This window comes from Sturnira hondurensis, unplaced genomic scaffold, assembly GCF_014824575.4.
Source record: "Sturnira hondurensis isolate 20B ecotype Veracruz unplaced genomic scaffold, ASM1482457v3 Scaffold0025484, whole genome shotgun sequence".
Classification (NCBI taxonomy): Eukaryota; Metazoa; Chordata; class Mammalia; order Chiroptera; family Phyllostomidae; genus Sturnira; species Sturnira hondurensis.
In genome coordinates, this window is record NW_028098115.1 from 974108 (window position 1) to 995481 (window position 21374).

A 21374-nucleotide genomic window follows, 5' to 3' on the forward strand; every position below is an offset into this window, starting at 1 on the left:
GCCCACCGACTCTCCCACCCACCAATAGCAGGGCCGACCCCTCGTCTCTTCTAGCAGGGTTGTGTGAGTGCCATCCAGGAAGTCTCTCGAGGGTGGGAGGTCCTAAAAGGCTCGGAAGTGTACATAGGTAACCTCAGATATGCCTGACTGAAAATAAAATCTGGCGTACCTGGCCTCTGAAGGCTCAGTTCACAGGCATTCCGAATTCTTGGCATTTCTTTTAACCCCCGCCCTTGGGGGCGCTCTAAGTTAAATCATTTAGTTACCTGTTTCTGGGAAGCCATCTTGGATTGGGCTGGTGCCTTGGGGAGAGGGAGGTGGGAATGCTTTAAGAAATTGGAGCTCTTTTTGGCGTTCTGTCGAACTGCTTAGGTCCAGCTCCAACATAATCTCCTTTATAGAAGCAGATGGAGAGAAACTCTGGAATAATGCTGAATGCGGTTACAAGCAACCACCACCCCTTCACATAGGAGTGAAGTGATCTTACCAAATAACAGAAGCAAGAGTGAGTTCTTAGAAAGATAGTGGGTTTTCCCAGTTCCTGGAGTAATCCTTTATGGTAACCTTATTCCTCAGGATATCAGCAGAAGATGAACATAGGTTATTTATCTATTCTGCATGCTTCTGACCCAGTGTTTTGACTTTGGCAGTACGGAGGACTGGGAATCAATGGGAAGTAAACAAACAGGATTCAGGATAGAATTTCATTTTTGTAAAGGCCTAAATTCATCAATAGACACAAATTATCTGTATGGTGATTACAGATGGAGCAAATGATGGAAGCCAATTATGAGACAGCCTTAAAATATTGGCTGCAGAGTAATTTTCTAATAACTGCAATTAAATTGGAAGGGAAATAATTTTATAGTGGCTGAAATCTTTTTGTGCTAAATGAGATTTTCCTTTGTTTCCTAGTCTAAACCACTTGCTACAAGTTTTTGTTTTTTGAACTAGGGAGTGAAAGTAGTCGTTACAAATCATGAAAGGGATTTCTCAAGGAATAACATATTTGCATTGTCACACAGAGACTTTTTTAAAAAGTCATGAGTCAAAATTTTATCACAGAAGTAGTAAGACTTGGCTGCATACATTTCCCTGTATATTGAACAATCTGTTGGCAAATATCTCCCCTATCATTATATCAAATTTGGGGTATTAGGATTTACCAGAACAATGTGTTTGTCTGTAAGGCAGATATAATCTTAATTATTACTAGATTTTAGAATTAGAACCTATTTTAATTCTGCTTATTTAATACAAAACAAACTTGCTGGCCTGAGTATTATGGCTCAGTGCATTGGGCATCACCCCAGAACCCAAAAAGTAGCTGTTACGATTCTGGTCAGGGCACATGCCAGGGTTGCAGGCCAGGTCCCCAGCTGGGGGTGTGCCAGAGGCAACCACACATTGATGTTTCTCTTCTTCTCTTTCTCCCTCACTTCCCCTCTCTCTAAAAATAAATAAAATCCTTTAAAAAAGTAAATGAATTTGCTATCAAAGGAACAGGTTATAAGCATTATAGAAAGAAAAAAGGATGTGTCTGGACTAATAATTTCTGCTATCTGCAATGATCTATAACAGTATGATTTAGACTGCTTTAAATTATATGATTTCCAATGGTCTTGGCCTTCAAAAACCAACCAACACCCATATCATCTCATAACTACTATTCTTCATCAGGGGTGGGAGATCCATTTTCTATAGTTTGTGTCCATTTCACTCAGAACATCAGTAACAAGTAACACAGATGATGAATTTGTCCAGATACTTTTGTTTCTCATGTTTATTTTACAATTGGTCAAATACTCAAGTATAGAAGGTTATGAATGGTTTGGAGAATAGAAGTTGATGTAGGATTCTTGGATTAAAGAGATAGGCTCCAAAATATCAAAATGATATACTTTAAAACCTCTGAAAGCAGCAGCTCTAGACAGAATGCTCTTTGATCAATGCTGTGATGCCTACAATCACTCAAGATTTTTTTTTGGTTGGTAAAGAAAAACTGTACAGAAACTGTAGGGTTATATTTAGTGTTGTCCCATGTGTGAGGGTATACACTAACCCCAAATTCAACAGTTTCAAATAAAGTCCTTTTGGAATGAAGTATTTTTTAAAAGATTTTATTTATTTATCTTTAGAGGGGAAGGGAAGGAGAGAGGGAGACAAATATCAATGTATGGTTGCCTCTCATGTGTCCCCTCCTGGGAACTGGCCTGCAACCCAGGCATGTGCCCTGACTGGAATCAAACCGTGATCATCTGGTTTGCAGGCCTGTGCTCAATCCACTGAGCTATAACAGCCAGGGCGAAGTAGTATTTTTTTAAAAAATAAAAGCATAATCAAAGCAATACCCAAAATGTCTTCCAACTTCCTATGGTGCAGTGTTAACTGTTACCACTAGTAGTGGGGGTAGAATCCAGTACAGAATGGATGTATCTCAAGGAGTACTTCTTCTAACAACCTTTGATATAATTTCCTAGAAGGAGAGTATCCACTTATGTTTGGGATACAATCAGAAATGACACATGAAATATGAGTGGCTTGGATACATGCATATATTTAATAATGAAACAATTCACCACCAACAACAAAAAAATTAGAAAAAGTCATGAGACCTCAGTACTGTGTAGTACTATGGGACATCACAGCAAAAAGATTCAGCAACTGACCCAGAAGACTGAATGATGAGGGAAGCCAAGGCAAATTTGGCTAGGATAGTATTATATATGCTCTTGAAAAGGAGAATGCCTGGAGAAACACCCACCTTAGTACTAGACTGCTTAGAAGCAGGCAGCTTTACTGTACAATGCATGGAATGGAAGCAAAGAGCTAGAGAAGGGAAAGAGAGGAGAGGGAAAAGAGCAATATAGAATAACCGAGGGTACGCAGATGGAAGAGACTGAGATAGAGTTACAAATAGATGACTTCTGTTTCCTCTGAAGTTTAAAATAGACTTGTCCAAGTCTTTAAGTATGTCAGTTAAAGTCAATGACCACATAAATAGCACTAGGCACTGTGAAGTGGTGGAGGGAGTGGTTTACAAAAGTATAGGAATAACGTGGTCCCTACTCTCGAGGAGCTTACAACTTATGTGAGGAGACAAATTCCACACACAAAACAACTATAAAACATATTTACAAAGCAACATAAATACAAACAAATATACATATGAATAAACAACATATGAAAGCTAAGGGGTCCTGTGTCAATAATTGTTTAGAAATTCCTAGGTCAGTCAAAAACTTTCTGAAGGAAACAGTTTTGGACTTTGAGTATAATGTTAGCAGAGAGTAGTGCATGTGCAAGGGCAGAGAAGTAGAAGTAAATATGATGTCCAGTAAGTAAGCAGATTAGCTTGATTAGAATAAAAAGTCTCAACAGATCTCATTAAAAAGTGAGTGTGATGAGACAGTAGGGGTCTATTCAGTTAGAGACACTGCAATGTTAGGTCTGGACCCTAAAACCAAATAAACAGAGAACCATGTTTTCTTTAGGTAATGATAGTTAAGTGGCCACAGGTCCAGGAACAACTCCACCATTCTCAAAAGTTTCGTAGTTACTCTTAGGGCAACTAGCAATAGAATGGTAGAGAAGTATTCAGCATCCTTGAGTAGTTGAAGCAGAAGGAATTGCCTTCTGCAAGAACTCATACGAAGTGGCATATGGAAAAACTCAGTACGATTCCTAGACTGAGGAGCTAGCCAGATCCCAGTTATCTCAAGTGCTCACGCAGAATGTCCCAGACTCTTGTTACTAAGTCCTGGTGGGGAGCAGATTATGTATACTTCTAAAATACTTTATTTTGAATTGCCATGACAATCAACTTTTATCCTAACATTTTAGAAATTAAAACAGGAGGCTAAGAAGAGCCCTAGGCTATAGGTAATGCTCACATCCCTGAAGAAGGGACAGTTCATTAAGGACCCAAATTCTCCCCTGGTCATTAAGTGGAAAGGCAAAACATCACACCTTGAAAATAGGCTTTTCTCAGCCAAAGTAAGACCTCTTTCTTTAAGCCTATTGATCTGAAGCTGTTCCAGGAAGGAAAAAAAGGAGTCCAGGCCAGGTGCTCAGCAGCAGCCAGAGTTGGACTCTATGTCACCAGAGTTCCGCTGGGTGGTGCTGGGTCCCACTGATGTTGAAATACACTGTTGAGGACCGATCTTGATGCCATTTGCCTGTAAAAAAAAAAAAAAAAAGAAGCAACATTCCCACCTCAAGTGCTAAAGTAAATGGGAGAAAGAAGAGAGATGAAAGGAAAAAGCATTAACTACACTTTCTAGAAGCAGATGTGACCTTGGCAAGCACCCATGTGTTCTAACCAGACTGTTGTGGAACAAGAATCTGGGATGGTGAAGATCTGAGGATGGGCTGTGGTGTAAGTATTACAGATGACTAGAAATGGCTTTTGTGCCCTTTTTAAGATGACTGTTGTAATTAACGTTCATAGCTATGTGGAGAATCAGGATGTGATTAAGAAAGGGTAGGAGCAGGCAAAAGAGTAGTAGTAGTATATTAGTATACAATTATTTTTCGTTTTGCCCCAGAATTTGCCCTGCTGAGTAATTAAGAATTACAACTCTCCCAAGCTCTGGAATGGTAAAGAACTAAAGTTGAGAAGAAAACCTCCCATACTGTATAAGCCTTTTAGATCACCAAGTAACAATCATGTTAAGCATTCTAGATATCAGAATTGAGAAAAAAAGAAATAAGGGCAGGTTTCTGTGCACGCACATGCAAAAACCAACTCTGAACCCACATGGTTTCAAATAGTATACTGTTAGGGGATGCTTACATTCCAGGGAGCTCCCCATGCTCTTTAAGACAAAGCAAAGTTAATTGCCAGCCCCACCCTTTCTCACCTCATTGTGAACATCAAATAAACCTTGCTGGATCTTCCTATATATTTCTTTGGCTGTATTAATGAAAGCCTAAAGGAGACATAAATTAGACTCAAGTTTAGGTACATAAATTAGGAAAAGAGAATACAAATGTTACTCCTATTTGAATTTTTTAAGTAAATTGGGAACCATTAGGAGAACCAAGTGAAAATGCAAAAGGTCCCCCAAAGTCCTTGTAAACACCATGAAAAGTAGGTTCAGAAAGGAAAAAGGAATTACATGGCATTATGGTACTGCCCCATATGTTCCTAGATGGGCACCCTCTTCATATAAAACAGAAAGGCTTTCTTCTGAATCAGGTACTGAAGATACAGTCAACCCCAGGCTGAGAAATGACCACAGCAGAACCCATTACACTCTCCACCCAAGTAAGTTACTGATTTCCCTCCCAGATGAGAAATTAGTATTTTTGAAAGGGAATGCAATTGATATTTTGGGTGGTATCTAAAAACTTACAATTAACGTTACCCAAAGCAAACATATAACCTTAGAAATCAAGGTAAAAAAAATGGGGCAATTCTTTTAAAGGCATATGGTCACTCTGACCACAAGACATCCATTGCTTACCCACGTCTCTGAATAGAAGGACAAAGATAAGTGATGTAACCTCTGAAAAGCTTTCCTTACTTTTTTTTTTTTTTCAAATAATACCTCTTCAACATTGCAGGCTGTTTTGGCTGAAGTTTCCATGAATATAAGTCCATGTTCACGAGCAAAGGCCTCTCCTTCTTCTCTCTTCACATCCCTGCGGGACTCTAAGTCACTGCAAGAGATTAATTTGGAGAGAAAACTAAAGTAAAATTCAAGTGAAAGAAGAAACTCTTCTGAAAGAGTCCTATAGCTATTTCAACTGTCAGTTAATCCATAAAGAATGTAGATCCTGCATGATATTCTCTTATGTAAGGTTAATGATTTCTATATTCTCTTGGAAAGTATCCTTCAGATCCCTGAAAGATGCTGCAGGGTTGAGGATAACACCTTACTCTATTACAGAGAACAGGGTTTATAAAGTGTTAGGCAAGCCCCATTGTGGCTCAAGGCTTATGCCCTGTGCTGCTTTTTCAAATGAGATGCAGTGACAGCAAAAGAAAGAAGATTGAAGGGAAATTCCAGTTATTAGAAAAGGAAAAAAGTCAGAGTCTCATCCCATCGTGATGTCTTCCTCCTCTACTGGAATCAACCCACAAGGAGAGGAGGGCAGCTGACTTCACTTTCAGTAGTCTCATTTATAGTGTGTATAATAGCAGCTTGCCATCAGGTAAATGAAGGATTCAGGAAAAATTATAAAGTCAGGTGTTATGGGGTCAGGAGAATAGAGCCAAGGACTGAGGGAGGGAATAAAGAGTGGCATAGGAAAACTTTATGAAAGACAGGCTAAAAGGCTATAAAATATGTTAAGGATGGACTGTTTGATTTTTCACCTTTCAAATCAGAAATTTTCATTTGGGAGGCTTCTAATTTTTCAAACATGAAAAAAAAATCAAGGAGTAAGTCCATTAAAGAACAACAAATCTACAAAATGTAATTTATTATTCATCAGCTGTGTGCAGACCAGGGAAGAACTATCCATCTAAATGTCAATACTCCAAAGTTGTTCTTCTAGTCCAGATACTCGTCTAGGCTCCAGATGTTTGTCCATTTGCCTGTCCTTCATTTCTTCTTTGATGTGTAAAAGGCACCTCAAACTTGCATCAAAATCAAACTTTATCTTTTCCTCCCAACTTGCTTCTGCCCCAAGCTTCCACATCTCAGTAAATGGTACAAGCCAAAAACCAAGATATCATTGTTAACACCTTTCCCTCCTTCCCTCCAAACACCCAATCCATCCTACCGTGAGGTTCTTCCAGAATGTACCTTAAAATTATCCTTTTCTCTCTCTCTCCAGTGTCATCATTGTAGTCCAAGCCACCATTTTCTTTCATTTGGAGTACTGCAACTGGGATCCCACTTCAATCTTTGCTCCCCTCCAGAGACACCTTTTAAAATCTGATCAAGCCACCCTTCTGCCTGACTTTTAAATGCTTCCCACTGTGCTTAGAATAATACCCAAACTCCTTACTAAGACCTGTAAGTGCCAAGTGATCTGGCCCCTGACTAATCAGCAACCCCACCTAGCACCAGCCCCTCTGATTCAGTCCAACCATACCAGGTGTCTCTCAGTACCATAACTTCCTTACCTTCTTCCAGAGGCTTTCACACAGTTTGTTCTCCCTATCTAATATCTGGGTGTTTTTTTTTTAAACCTTTGCCCACCAAACTCTTACCCACCCTTCAGATTCCAGCTTAAATATCACTCTCAATCAAAAATGAGTATCTTGTTACTCTTTCATAGCAGTCTTTTTTCTTTCACTGCATTTACCATAGTTTATAATTAGATACAAATAATTTATATTTAATATCTTTTGTCCTCACTAACTCCATAGGAGCAGAGATATGGATTACTTTTGTTTCACCTTGTACACTTGAGGTCTGGCATAGTGTCTAGGACATAGGTTGTACATAAAATTGACTAACCCAATAAATGAGTACAGTTAATCTGTGGCCATTTCTCAAATGATACAACTTAGGGACTACTATAAACTCCTAAAGGTGCCACAGGATGCTTCAAATTTTCTAGGGAAACACAGCAACATTCAACATCAGAACACATTCACTACAAGCTTAAGATACTTCACAGTGTCAACATTAGATCACAACAGTTGCCATTTAGTATCTTCATATCTTTGGAAGCTGTTTTTGGCAGCTGCTGTGATAAAAAGCGAGTACCATGAGAAATCAATTTGGAACAAGAAGTGAGAGTGACGGTACCCAATCTTGATTCCGCAGTCTGAGAAGCTATGCAGTACCCAACAGACACATACAGGTTATTAATAAGTAATTATGGCTATTTAAGAATGAAACTTTTAGTAAAAATTGTTTTCTTTTAGCCCTGGTCCAGTAGCTTCAGTCGGTTAGAGCATCATTACACACCACAGTTGCAGGATTGACCCCTGGTCAGGCCTCATATAACAAGCAACCAATAAATGCACAAAGGGGTGGAACAACAAGTTGATGTTTCTCTTTTTCTCTCTTTCCTCCCCTCTCTAAAGTCAATAAATTAAAAATGTTTTAAAAATTGTTTTACCTGGGCTGGGGTAGCTCAGTGGATTGAGCATGTGCTGTAAACCAAGGGATTGCCAGTTCGATTCCCTGTCAGGGCATGTGCCTGGGTTGCGGGCCTGGTCCCCATTTGGGGGGCACGTAAGAGGCAACCACACATTGGTGTTTCTCTCTCTCTCTCTTTCTCTCTTCCTTCCCCTCTCTCTAAAAAAACTAATTTTTTAAAATTGTTTTAATTTATATTTTTCTTTATTTTTATGTTTTTGTTCAGCTGTGACTCCAGATAGGATCCAAAGAGGATTTTTACCATCTCTTCTCTGGGTTTTATGGAGACTTACTCAACACCTTTCTATGTTAGCCTCTTTAGGTGCCATGTATGTTCATTCCTCAGTTACTAGGTTATAACAAAAACACTTATGTTGTTTAGATCCAAGTATTTAATGACAAAATAGTTAGGTATTTCTTTTGACTTACGGGTACCACAGAACATTTACTGAGAATAACAAGTTTGGGGGAAGATGTGGAAAAATTAGAACCCTTGTACATTGCTGGTAGCAATGTAAAATGGTATAGCCATTATGGAGAACAGTATGGAAGTACCTCAAAAAATTAAACAAAGAATTACCATGAGATCCAGCAATTCCACTTCCAGGCATACCCAAAAGAATCAAAAGCAGGTACCCACACAGATATTTGTATGCCCATGTTGACAGCAGTATTATTCACAATAGCCAAAAGGTGGAAGCAACACAAGGATCCATCAGTGGATGGCTAAACAAAGGGCAGTAATTACATTCAATGGAAAACTATTCAGCCTTAAAAAGGAATGAAATTCTGACGCATGCTACAATATGGATGCACCTGGAGTACACTATGCTAAATGAAATAAGCCACTGCCACAAAAGGACAAATACTATAGATTTCACTTATACGAGGTGCCTAGGGTAGTCAAACCCAGACTAGTGTTTTATGGGAACAGAGCTTCAGTTTGGGAAAATGAAAAAGTTCTGGAGATGGATGGTGGTGATGGATGCAGAACAACATGAACATACTTAATACCACAGAACTGTACACTTAAAAACAATTAAAAGTGTAAAATTTATGTTATACATATTTCACCATGATAACTTTTTAATAGTTTTTTTTAAAGATTTTGTTTATTTATCTTTAGAGGGGAAGGGAAGGAGAGAGGGAGAGAAATATCAGTGTATGGTTGCCTCTCGTGGGTCCCCTGCTGGGAACCGGCCTGCAACCCAGGCATGTGCCCTGACTGGGAATCAAACTGCGATTGTCTGGTTCACAGGCCTGTGCTCAATCCACCGAGCTATACCAGCCAGGGCCACAATAATTTTTTACAGAGATATTAAGAGCACCATAAACTAAAAAAGTTTGGGGACCAAGTGATTCAATGTCCATAGAGTACCCAGATGACTGTTGGTACTTATTATTTATTCAAATAGAATTTTACCTCTTATTCCCAATCAGCATGATAACCATGTTGGAGCTAGAGTGTTGCCGGGCATCCTCTAACCATGAGGTCAGGTGGTTGAAGGTTTCACGCCTATAGCAGAAAAGTTTAGAAAGTGGGTCTGAGGCCCATTTCAAAATGCCAAAGAAATTCCAAATGTACGGGAAAAGGAGAAAAGCTACACGTGTAAATAAAAAATAAGACGCCATTCTTCCTTAGCATTCTGATTTTGAGAACACAGAGAGGAGCCTCCCTCCTGCCCACCAGCTCTGACCCACCTGGTGATGTCGTACACCAGCAGTGCTCCGGCTGCTCCCCTGTAGTAGGAACGGGTGATAGAACGGAAGGATTCTTGCCCAGCCTTTCCCACCAACACGGCAACAAAAAATATCCCAACAAAACCAGGTTATTTCCAGAGAACTGACTTGATCACATGCCATAATTTTTTCTTAATTTCTATAAGAAAAAGGAATTATCAAAAGGAAGCATGACTGCCCAGGGAGAAACCCAGAGGGAAATCAATAGGACTTAATTTTTTAAATAGTTTCGATTAAGGAAAGAGAATTTGGAAAGGAAGTATGATTGCCCAGGGAGAAACCCAGGTGGGAAATCAGTATTTTTGAAAGGGAATGCAATGGATATTTTGGGTGGGCCAACTCTTCCTGTGAGACCACCTATCAAATTGCTGACTATCATCCCTGTCAGTGTGACAGTCAAACACATTTCCATACATTTCCCAATATCCCCTAGGAGAGAACTGGAAATAGGACTAGAAACTCAGTGCATGTTGTACCATCAGTGCAAATGTGATGTCGAACACATCACACTAGCATTACTCTTGTTTCTATTCCTTTATCTGTAAAAAAGGAAAATTACCTTAGAATGCCAACACCCTGTCTAATGGATGTTTCATTTCAATGAATCGATGTAGAAAATTAGTCAGATGCAAAGCACTTAAATTGGGCATATGCTGATGACCTTTAATATTTTACTAACAAAGGCAGGACTACCAAAATGTCCCTTGCTGGGATTTTGTCATGGCAAATAAGAATAAGGCACAGGGAAAGAAGCCCACAGTCCAGAACAGAATTTTCCTTTAAAAGAAAAATCCAACTGTTCACACTCTAATCTCATTTCCAGTTTAGGTCAAGATATTAAGTTTTATTTATAACTAAGCAATTTACCAATGCCCCGGCACAATGGGTAATTTTGCTTTCTTGATGGAACAGTTCTCCCCACCTCTCTGTGCCTTAGGGGAAGCAAAAGCATCTTTTAAATAATAGTATTTTGAATATATGAATACCCTGGACATTGCATCTATCCTATTAGGAAAGTTTCCACCTTCTTGAAATCAACTAATCTCATACCCCTAACATTTGGATTGGGAAGGAAGGTTGTCATTCATATTCTAAAGATGAGAAAACTAAAATGTGAATGTGGGAAAATAAATGGATTTCTCATAGTATAATAACAATAATAGTGATGACACTAATAACACCACAAATGGAAAAAATGGGGTTCAAAGCGGTAAGTTCACTAACTGGCCAAAAGTCACGCAGTTTATGAATTCTGAATCCATAGCTTAAACTTAGGATCCTCACACACAAGTTTGTTTTCTTGGTCGTTATATCATATATTCTAAACCCCAGTTTGAAGACAAGAATTCCAGTACCCAGTTCTAAGGTTACTATTCCAACCCAAGAATCTCTTCCCAAAAGAATTATGCAAATGTTTTGGGTTGCCTACCTGTTAGAAATTCAGAGTCCAAAAATAATTCTAAAGAACTTGTTGGTAATACTAGTAATACTTTAAGATTTAAAATATGTTTTCCCTCCAAGAACTCACTTAAAGTTGTATTTATTCCCTAATAGTTTTATGTCTTAAATTGATTCCTATTTTGCTTTTATCTCTTATTGACTTTTTTCTACGGTTTTTTAACATATGGAGTTTTCCATTTTTAATAATTTGGTTAAACAAAATACAGCTTTTGTAAACAATAGGCAGTAAAGCACAAGACCAACAAAAAAGAAGGGGGTGGGGAATAAAAGCAAGAAAAACAAAAAGCTTAGGGTCATCCCTTACTGGGCATCAGGATCAGATCTGCCCCCTTCCTGAAAGGAAATGGGGCTTTTTGCCCTCAGGCATCAGCATGGGTCATCTTTCCTAACCACCAGAATCGGACATGAACAAAGAAACTAGCCCTGAAATTGTTTAAGTGTCTTTGCATATCCCATTGGCTTATGGACTCCAAGTACATGGGGACTCCTTTGGATTGCCATTTGCACAGCCCCAACCAGATCGGAGAAGGGTTTCCTCCTCTTCCCAGGAGATGGCTTACTATCTATCACTGGCGGTGCCAATGGGCCCAAAGTACTTGTGACAATCAACAAGGTTGGCTGAAACTTCTGGCTGGTGATGGTTGGAATGATATTTTGCAGAGATAAGGTAGAGTTCTCTGTGGTGCCAAGGAGGTCTGATGTAGAAAATAGTGCAAAACAGACTGAAGTCAGTTGCTTAGATGGTGTAATGCAGTAGCCGCTTGGTGGACTCTATTACTCAACAAAAAATATGGCCTTGTTGGATTGAAGATACATGTGCAGAAAAAAGTGCTGGTGTAAACATGCACTCCAGTCACAGTGGAGAGGAGAAAGCCTCAGCTTCATACATTTAGCTTGGTCAAGTTTGACATGCAAACCCCAGGTTGGCTTTGCTGCTGAAGAGAAGTCTGGCCAGCAGGGCAGCTCTCAGGCCTGCCATGACCACTGACCTGTAAGGGCTACACAGGCCATCTGTCTACCTGCCTTGAGGTAACTACAACCACTTAGGTGACAGTGTGGTATGACACATAGTTCTCTCCTTTCCCTCTGTATTCTAAAGCTAGAGGAGAAAAGTGGCCTACAACTATTTAAAGAGGAATGGGGTAGTCAATATTTTATTGATTTGTGAAAGAAACTACAAAAAGGTAACAATCCTAGTCCCTATAACATAATGCACATAACCACCTAACCTGAGGACTCTGCTTGTTATTACAGTGACTCTGAGCCTAGGGTTTCTGATTCTACCTATTCTTTTCACAATACTGTTTCACATATATATCCTACTGACCTGTCAAAGCTGAGAAGAAAAAGCCCATGAGATGTCTAGGGAAGTGACAAGGGCAGACCCACTGTATAGGGCAGAGGTCATCACAGAGGATTTAGGGGATGGAGATGAGGGAAGGTTGGGCAGAACTGTTACACATCAGCCCTCCAACTCTGATGGGTCTCCACCTCTTCTGGTACCACCAGCAGGAGTTCACAGTTCTTTCCTTGCAAATGATGTTTTAGAAATTTCCTGAGCTCACTCACACCTCCAATCCACTTGGTCATCTTCAGTTTGGAGTCAAGGTTGTAGTAGGCACTGTCCACTTCTTGAACACAGATCCAGTGCTGCCTTTTGAGAGGCAGCTTCAACAGACCCCAGCAAAGGCTAGAGGGTAGATTCATGATGAAGCCCATGACATTAGTAAGAGCAATGGTAATGACATCCCTGCATTTGTCCCCCCAAACAGCTTCATAGCCTTTGGCCATAATGGGATTAATGTCATAGTTCCCATTTCCCAGCATGCTCTTCTTATGGAAAAACTCAGTACGATTCCTAGACTGAGGAGCTAGCCAGATCCCAGTTATCCCTCCTCTTCTTATGAGGAGTAACCATGGTGTTTGGAGACAATCTCTGGAAAAATCTCTTGCAGCATTTCCCAGGTGAACGCACTGCTATACTGGAAGATGTTATTGAGGGCATGCAGGGCACAAAGATGGGCCCTGGGCCCCTTACATGGTTTCTCATGGTAGATTCGTGGGAGTGCAGCCTGGGGCAGCTCCAACACAGATTTGGCCTTGTCTCCTTTCCATAGCACGCAACTCACGTTTTTCATTTTAGTTTTCCAGAGAGGGCTAAAAATACCCCACCTTTCCCTTCTAAGGAAGAATGTAAGCTTCTTACTCCGTTCAGGTATTCCTGAGGTCCAGCTTATTTTCTGGTGTCCATGATTTATGCTTTTTCAAGGGGAGAAAAGATTGGAATCAAAAAGGAAAAAATTCATCTCTTCTCAATAGAAAAATAACTTTTGGATTAGTGTATTTCACCACCACTATCAAAATGTAGAATTTGAAAAACCTAATAAAACCAAAGACCTTGTTCCCTTTTACCACCCTCCAGAAAACCCCACGATTTTCTTGCTGCATTTTCCTCTCTGGGAAAGCCAACCAGGTCTCATTGCAGGAGGACCGAAGAGAACTGGCCACATTGCTTCTTTTCTTTCAAACCACAACACCACTGGCTCAGAAGACAAGGCCTACATGGTGGATAAAAATGCAAAATTGTAGCAGCTATCTAGGGCCGCACCGTGGGATTGCAGGCATTGCTGGAGCCTCTGAGGCAGCTCTATATTCATTCTGTTGCAGTGGGGCCTGGCAGGACATGGACACAGGCCACAGGTGCAGCTCCTTCAGAAAGCGTGGACTCTCACCTCCTTGCTGCGGCCTACTGCAGGCTGGAGCTGTGGGCCCCCATCTGGGCAGCACTCCTCCCCTCTATCATTTAAAGACCCTCCTTTCCCGTGGCCCACTGGGAACAGGGAAAGTTTGAGGAAGACCCACATGATGGTTGAATTATACAGTAGCATTTAACTTTAGCAGCTAAAGTGGGTCACCAGAAAAGGCCTTTAAAAAAAAGATTTTATTTATTTGTTTTTAGACAGAGGGGAAGGAGGGAGAAAGAGAGGGAGAGAAATATCAATGTGTGACTGCCTCTCACACACTCCGTAGTGGAGACCTGGCCTGCAACCCAGGCATGTGCCCTGACTGGGAATCGAACAGATGACCCTTTGGTTCACAGGCTGGCACTCAATCCACTGTGCCACACCAGCCAGGATGCCTTTTAAAATCAAATCACTTTACCTATTCCTCAGTCTAGTTCATGAACCAAAGTTTGTGAGCCAATAAGCTAGAAAGAGTGACTGGTTGGATTTAGGCTGCTCTGCCATCAGTGGAAGGTACCTCTGTCCATTTCCAATAAAAAAATCTGAAGCAGCAAAGACTAAGATAGAAGTGCAATAGGAGAATTAATAGTTTTCTAATTTCTCCCAAGTGGAAGGGTCATATTGTAATTTCAAAATATATACTTAGAAGTATCAATTCCTCCAAAGTCTGATACACTCATTTTCTAAGAGTCAAAATGCATTCCAAAATAAAATACAAGTGAATTTGAGATTACTCAAATATTTTATATTAGCTACAGTACAATGCCTCTTCAGTTAGCACAGTTATTTGGGGAACTACAGATACAGAATGAAGAAAGATAAAAAGTAATATGGCTCTCTAAATCCTTATCAATAACCAGAACAGTGACAACAGATTACTTTGGATAATTTGTTCTCTTTAAAAATACCCTACTGGTAATCCCTAAACGCTTGCATGAAGGATGGCTTTGGGAGTGAAGGAATGGGGTCAACAAAGTGGGAGGCCAAGGGAGGGGATGAATATGGACAGGAAATCAGGGGCAATAAAGGAGAAATACCAGGTTTACCTGGAGAGTGGCAGAGGAGACAGATACCACATTAAAGGTAGGAGTATTCTTTTAAATTATATATATATATATAATTATATACAATTATTATGTGTGTGTGTGTGTGTGTATATACACACACACACACACACACACACACACACACACACACACAGGGTCCAGCAGAAGAAAGGCTTGCTTGAGTGTGGTTGGTAGAGTAATAATATGGTGTCATAATTCATAGTTTTAATTTGAACATTTCACCTAAAATGTCATATGGTGTGCTTGTGTGTGATAGTTATGTTATAGAATTACATGCTTATGATTTTGTAATAAAAGATTTTGTGATAAAAAGGGGGTGTTATTTATGCTGGACCCTCTGTGTGTGTGTTTTCATTTATTATTTATTTTTATTTATGGGGAAGGGAGGGAGAAGAAAGAGAGAGAGAAACTTTGATGTAAAAGAGAAGCATCAATTGGTTGCCTCTCATATGGACCCCAACCATCTGTAACTCAGACGTGTGCCCCGACTGGGAATCAAACTGGAGACTTTGCTTGCCAGGACAACGTCCAACCAACTGAGCCATACTGGTGAAGGTAGTAGGAATCTCTTAAAAATTTCAAAATAAATAGGAAACTCCAGGATTCTGAAACCTAGTATCTTTTAATAATTCAACAAAGATTAGTCTAATCTCAAAACAATTACTAAAAGGGAGCAGAGCTGTGGCTGGGTGGCTCGGCTGGTTAAGTGCCATCCTGTACACCAAAAGGCTGCAAGTTTGATCCCCCGTCAGAGTGCATACTGAGGTCTCAGGTTCAATCCCTTGTTGGGGGTGCATGTGGGAGACAACCAACTGATGTTTCTCTCTCTCTCTCTCCCTTCTTCTCTCTCTAAAATCAATAAATATGTCCTCGGGTGGGAATTAAAAAAAGGGGGCGGGGGGAGCAGAAAAGAACTTGGCCAGCTGCATCACAAGTGACTATCAGGCCATGTGGTTCTCGAGGATCCTGTCAACAGAGCAGTGGCTCTCAACTTTCTAAGGAAAAAAAGAAAGTGCCAGTAAGCCAACATTAAGACATTCTTGTGACCACAACCATAACACCAACTGGCAGCTACTGGGTGTTTTGGCATCAAAAGAGCCAGTTTTGGAAATTATAGAGGTTTAAGTTGAAAACAGAGTCTAGCTAATACCAGACCTACAGACTTTTCATTCTTTGTCACCTCCAAAGAACTGTCCTGTGGCCGCTTTAGGTGGGCAAGTCTATCTTTGTGGGAAATACAAAAACCAGGGATAATAACAGGGAAGTTGCAATACTTACTTCCATTAATAGTGAAAAAGAACCCCTACAATAAAAAGAGAAGGGAACAACTGGAAGCTGTCTAAGGAATATATAAACTTAAATTTGACTACAGATATAGAATAGCACCTTTCAGGCTTCACTGAGAGAAAAAGGCTAGAGACAAAACTGTTCAAAGAAGCTGTAAGTTTTAGAGGTTATCTAGCTAGTGCTACCACTATCACGGATGTGAAGTGATTCATGTTCCTATAATAAGGACAAATGGATAGAGTAAAATGAAAAATCTAATCAGAAGGGCAAAAGGTTAATAAAATGCTTGTGAATGCAACCATCAACTGTACAGAATATCATCACAGTTTTGGATACACATCAATCAGTGTATCCAAAAAGTGGTAACAACCTTGGAAACCACCAGAGAAGGGCTCAGGGCAAAAAAGGCTCAGAGCATCAAGTAACTATTTTTAAGACAGACATTTGCCCTGTCCAGGTAGCTCAGCTGGTTAGAGCATCGTCCCAATATACCAAGGCTACAGGTTTGATCTCAAATTGATGGGTTTTTTTTTTTCTTTCTCTCTCCCTTCTCTCTCTTTCTTAAAAAAATCAATTAAAAAGGCCCTGGCTGGCGTAGCTCAGTGGATTGAGCGCGGGCCTGCAAACCAGACGATCGCGGTTCGATTCCCAGTCAGGGCACATGCCTGGGTTGCAAACCGGTTCCTTGCAGGCCAACTACCAGCAGGGGATGCACAAAAGGCATCCATACATTGATGTTTCTCTCCCTCTCTCCTTCCCCTCTAAAAATAAATAAATAAAACCTTTAAAAAAATCAATTAAAAAGAAAACAAAGACATCTGTTGGGGGATGTTGGGTGGAGGACAGAAAAGGGAGAAAAAAGGAAAAAATTTGTGAACTGCTTCAGCCCTCAGTTCTGAAAAAATACAGAATCAAATAATAAGTAAATAAAAACAAAAATTTTAGCTGAATATTTGGAAGTATGTGTCTGCTTCCTTTAACTTAAAAAGAGAGACTAGAATATTATTTTTCTTAGGGAAAAGGAAAGTACAAACCAAAAGAGACAATGCACATGAAAGCAATTTTATTGAGATAAAATCACACTAAGTCAAGCTAAATTTTGGCAGTACTACATTTGTCAAATTTCAAAATATGCATAACCCTTGACCCAGAATTCCATTTCTGGGCAGGCATTCCACAGAAATTTTCAAACACCTGCATAAAGATGTGGCAAATAAAAATGGTCAGCCCTGGCTAGTGTGGCTCAGTGGATTGAGCACTGGACTGCGAAGCAGAGGGTCACCAGTTCAATTCCCAGTCAGGGCACAAGCCTGGGTTGCCAGCCAGGTCCCTAGTGGGGGGCACATGAGAGGCAATCACACACTGATGTTTCTCTCCCTGTCTTTCATCCTCCCTCCCCCTCTCTTTAAACATAAATAAAATTAATCAGAATTAAAAATTAAAAAAAAAGAATGAGCAATGAAACTGCAATGGTAAAAAACTGGAAACCACCTAAATTTCCATCAACAGGCAGATGGTTAAATTAATTATGGTAGAGACATTATATGATTCTATGAAGTGGCTGAACTAGATGAGGTAGATCTATTTGTATTAACACTGATGTCTGCACAACATAGAAATCGCTAAAAATACCTGAGTCACAAAGCTAGGTCTACTTTGTCCCAATTCTAAAAAAAAAAAAACAAAACCACTACCATACATTTGCTCCTGTTTCTATTTCTGAATCTAAATACAGAGCAAAAGTCTGAATCATTAATAGTGGTTTACTCTGGCAAAGTAGAAACCAATTTTGGGAGGGACAGAGGTTTATGTGTATAAAAAGTAACAATCACTTTTTATTCTACACACATTATTGGCTTTTGTTTTTACTAGAACACTCAATCATATGTGGTACATATTATGTGAGTTATTTAAAATTAAAATTAAAAAATATGGCATTCTGAATTTGTAACTGTGACATAAGAAAATGAAAGCTCCCTATCTCTCTGATTTCACTCGTCCCCTAGTTTCATCTCCACCATCAGCCCCACCCAAAAAGTCCTTTTCCCCTGCATTCAGCCTTTAGTGTTATAGTTGGATCTTAGTTAGGGAGTAAACTATTTTGTCCTCTCTCACCGTATCCCAGATTTGTAGTTTGATTTGTTTTCCATCAATGTTGACCATACGGGCCCCAAACTCCACACCTGTCAGTGAAGACCAAGAGAAAAAATGTGATTCTCATGAACAACCATGTTGAGTGACAGGCTTTCTCCACTATGCTAATGACTTGTCCTTTGTCTGCCCTCAGTGCCACTAAGTCCATTATCACTGCCTATTTGTTCCAATTAATTTTGTGTTCCTTGTAGTTTCATTTCTTTTCTAAAATTAAAAACTGTGTGCTAGGTGATAATATCAGGAATGTAACCAAAAGCAGAGAGAGAGATAAAACAAATTAAGTCAATTAGAAAAGGTGAATAAATTTTTACCAATGTTAGTTAATGTTTAAATTTGATTAGATAATATTTAATTTCATAGCTTTTTAGACAACTTCTAAACTTTTTGAAAATATTTCCTAGCATTTTCTTAATGTCACTCTTTAGTCCTCTACATAAAACAGTATTTCTATTTTTTCAATCCTAGAATTTTTTGAGGAAAAAAACAACATACCTAAGAAATAGATTCTCAAGAATGATATACTTCACACCTCCAATAATTCTGATACTCCTTAGAGGAATATGGAAACTGACAGTATGAATAAAGGTTTTGGTTTACCTGGCATTCATCTTCTTTCAAGGTAATGTCAAGACAAAACTTAGAAACTGAAAGTCATTTACATTAAAACACTTGATCATAAGTCAAACAATTTGTCCTATTTTCTATTTTTATACAGTACTTTACTGAAGGAGTTATTTCCAAGTAAAAAAAGAGCACTGATCTAGCTTGTTAATGGGCCTATTCAGTATTCCACAATATACATACTCTTGGAATCTCTCTCTCTACTCTAAGGTGCTACAGTCAATAAGATTAAAAAAGTGTTTCTTACTGCTCTTTACCGCTTCATCAAGAATAGTGACAGCTAGTGAAAAACGTCCCTAATGCTTTTTTTCCCCTTCTGGAAAATAGGAATGGAATTTCAATGGGGAAGAATCAAAAAATAAAACTTCGTCTCCTTTTATGCAACTTTTTCTAGTTATGCCCTCAAAGACTCTTATATTTTGTACATATTTTCTATCCAACTGCCTTATTTATCTTGGCACAGAGGGAAAAAATGATTGATCACATCATTTCTCTGACTTAAAACTTGTCATTTACTATTTCCTTCAAGTGTTTCAAAACTTGGTCCCTAATTTATTCTCTAGCTTTACCTTTTACCACTCTTCACTTTAATATGGCTCTAGACATTAAATTACTTTGTTTTCCAAAGGTAGCCTGATCTGTCATTCCTGAGCCTTTCCATGTTATTTCCTCTTCTCCAATCACTTTTCCTTTGTCTCTTCAACCCCTTTGCCTAACTCCTGTTCATTCTTCAATTTCCAGGCTTTCCTGATAGAGGTAGCAGTCTTTCCTCCCCTTTTTCAATGGAAATTTGTCACCACACAGTATCTATCCCCAGCTCCACCTTCTACATTGGAAGACTTTAAATTACCACTTAAGGGCAGGCAATGTTTGCCTTGTTAACGAAGTGCCGTATCACTGGCACCTATCACAGTGTGGGTGTCCACTTAATGTTCATTTCCAAAAATATTTTCCTGGTGATACTATCCTCTAATCCTTTTGTAACCACGTTAGTTACTTGGCTCTGAATAAGTCCTTTAGAAGCAGTAGTAGCTCCAGATTTTCATAATGTGGGGCTTGGAGGTGGTGCTATGGTAAGAGTGGGAGTCAGAGATTTTATTCAAACACTGCATTTGCATGGCAAGAAGGCTGGTTTTATGTAGTATTTCTTTGTTTGAGCTGAAGTTATGGAGATTATGGGGAAGGGCTGCTAAGGCCCTAGCAGGCCATGCCCTACCACACATGTGAGGGAGATGTTCATACTTTCCAGGATCACCAGTGTGTTTTTAGAACTCTAACATACACTTAGAAGTTACTAGATTAATCTACCTTTTAATTTTAAGACTGGGATGGCTCTTTAATTTGCTTCTCCCTCCCCCACAAAAACTACATATTGATGATTACCTTTGAAAATATATGTGAGGCTGGCCCTAACTTACCGCAAAGTGAGTTCTAAAGTAAGTAATTATGTTTTCGTGGGATTTTTCATAAACATTCAAACTCCATTTGGAAAAAAATCCTAGAGCAATTAATTCATATCTCACCTCATTTCTAAAGTTTCCTTTCAATTATTTACTCCCCATTACACTACACCCCATTTACAGCATTTGACTGGTCACTTTCATTTAACATAACTTTGGACTAGTTTTAAAGAAGGGAGAGCTAACTTTTTACCTCAAACCCTGAAGGCTGCTAACTTTCCACTTTAGCCAATCAGGTTTCCTTACTGTTCTCAGAAGGGTGGATGCAATTACCTATTGTGAGGTCGTGGACAGGCTGGAACCGCTTGTCTGTAAACTGCAGGAGGAGACATGACTTCCCCACACCTAAAAGAGGACGCACATTCTAGCATTCGCGAGGCCTGTGAGCAGTACAGAGTCTGGTCGTCCGGGACTAAGGACCAGGAGCCCCCGAGCCCCGCCCCCGGCCGCCCCGCCCCCGGCCGCACTACACTTAACCGCCCAGTCTACTAAATGCCCCGCCCCCAAGACCTGCTTTTGGAGCTTGGGATCTCTGCCCCAGCAATGAGGGCAGTCGCCCGCGGATTACCTGTGTCCCCGATGATAATGTATTTGAAGAGATAAGCATAAGTCATGGTCCTGTTTCCTCTGGATTCCGGGTCCGCCCGACTTCAACAGCCACTTACCTCCGGCCTCTCTAGCCACTCAACCCGCCCATCTCCGGCCTCTCTAGCCCAGGTGACGTCTCTATTGCTCTCCCCAGATTTCCTCTCTGTGTTGGAGCGACCGTAGTACCCAGACACCGCCTCCAGGGAC

At 39.9% G+C, this 21374-nt stretch overlaps 1 protein-coding gene and 2 pseudogenes across 2 annotated transcripts; all 3 read right to left on the minus strand.

Annotated features, from left to right (window-relative positions):
* Positions 1-2537: 2537 nt before the first annotated feature.
* On the minus strand, positions 2538-21336 carry RAB2B (RAB2B, member RAS oncogene family). Of its 2 annotated transcripts, XM_037039812.1 has the most exons (9): positions 21148-21336; positions 20853-20924; positions 18460-18527; positions 10653-10717; positions 9747-9785; positions 9469-9561; positions 5553-5664; positions 4863-4931; positions 2538-4178 (listed from the first exon to the last, which is right to left on the minus strand). In XM_037039812.1, the coding sequence occupies exons 1-9, from the start codon at positions 21191-21193 to the stop codon at positions 4071-4073; spliced, it is 672 nt and encodes a 223-aa protein (XP_036895707.1). In that variant the 5' UTR covers positions 21194-21336; the 3' UTR covers positions 2538-4070. The 2 variants fall into 2 exon arrangements, with proteins under 2 accessions (XP_036895707.1, XP_036895708.1); XM_037039813.1 differs by lacking the exon at positions 10653-10717 and having other exon boundaries at positions 9747-9829; positions 21148-21329.
* LOC118982691 (uncharacterized) lies at positions 8270-8373 on the minus strand (annotated as a pseudogene).
* On the minus strand, positions 10728-14163 carry LOC118982664 (josephin-1-like; annotated as a pseudogene).
* Positions 21337-21374: the final 38 nt, after the last annotated feature.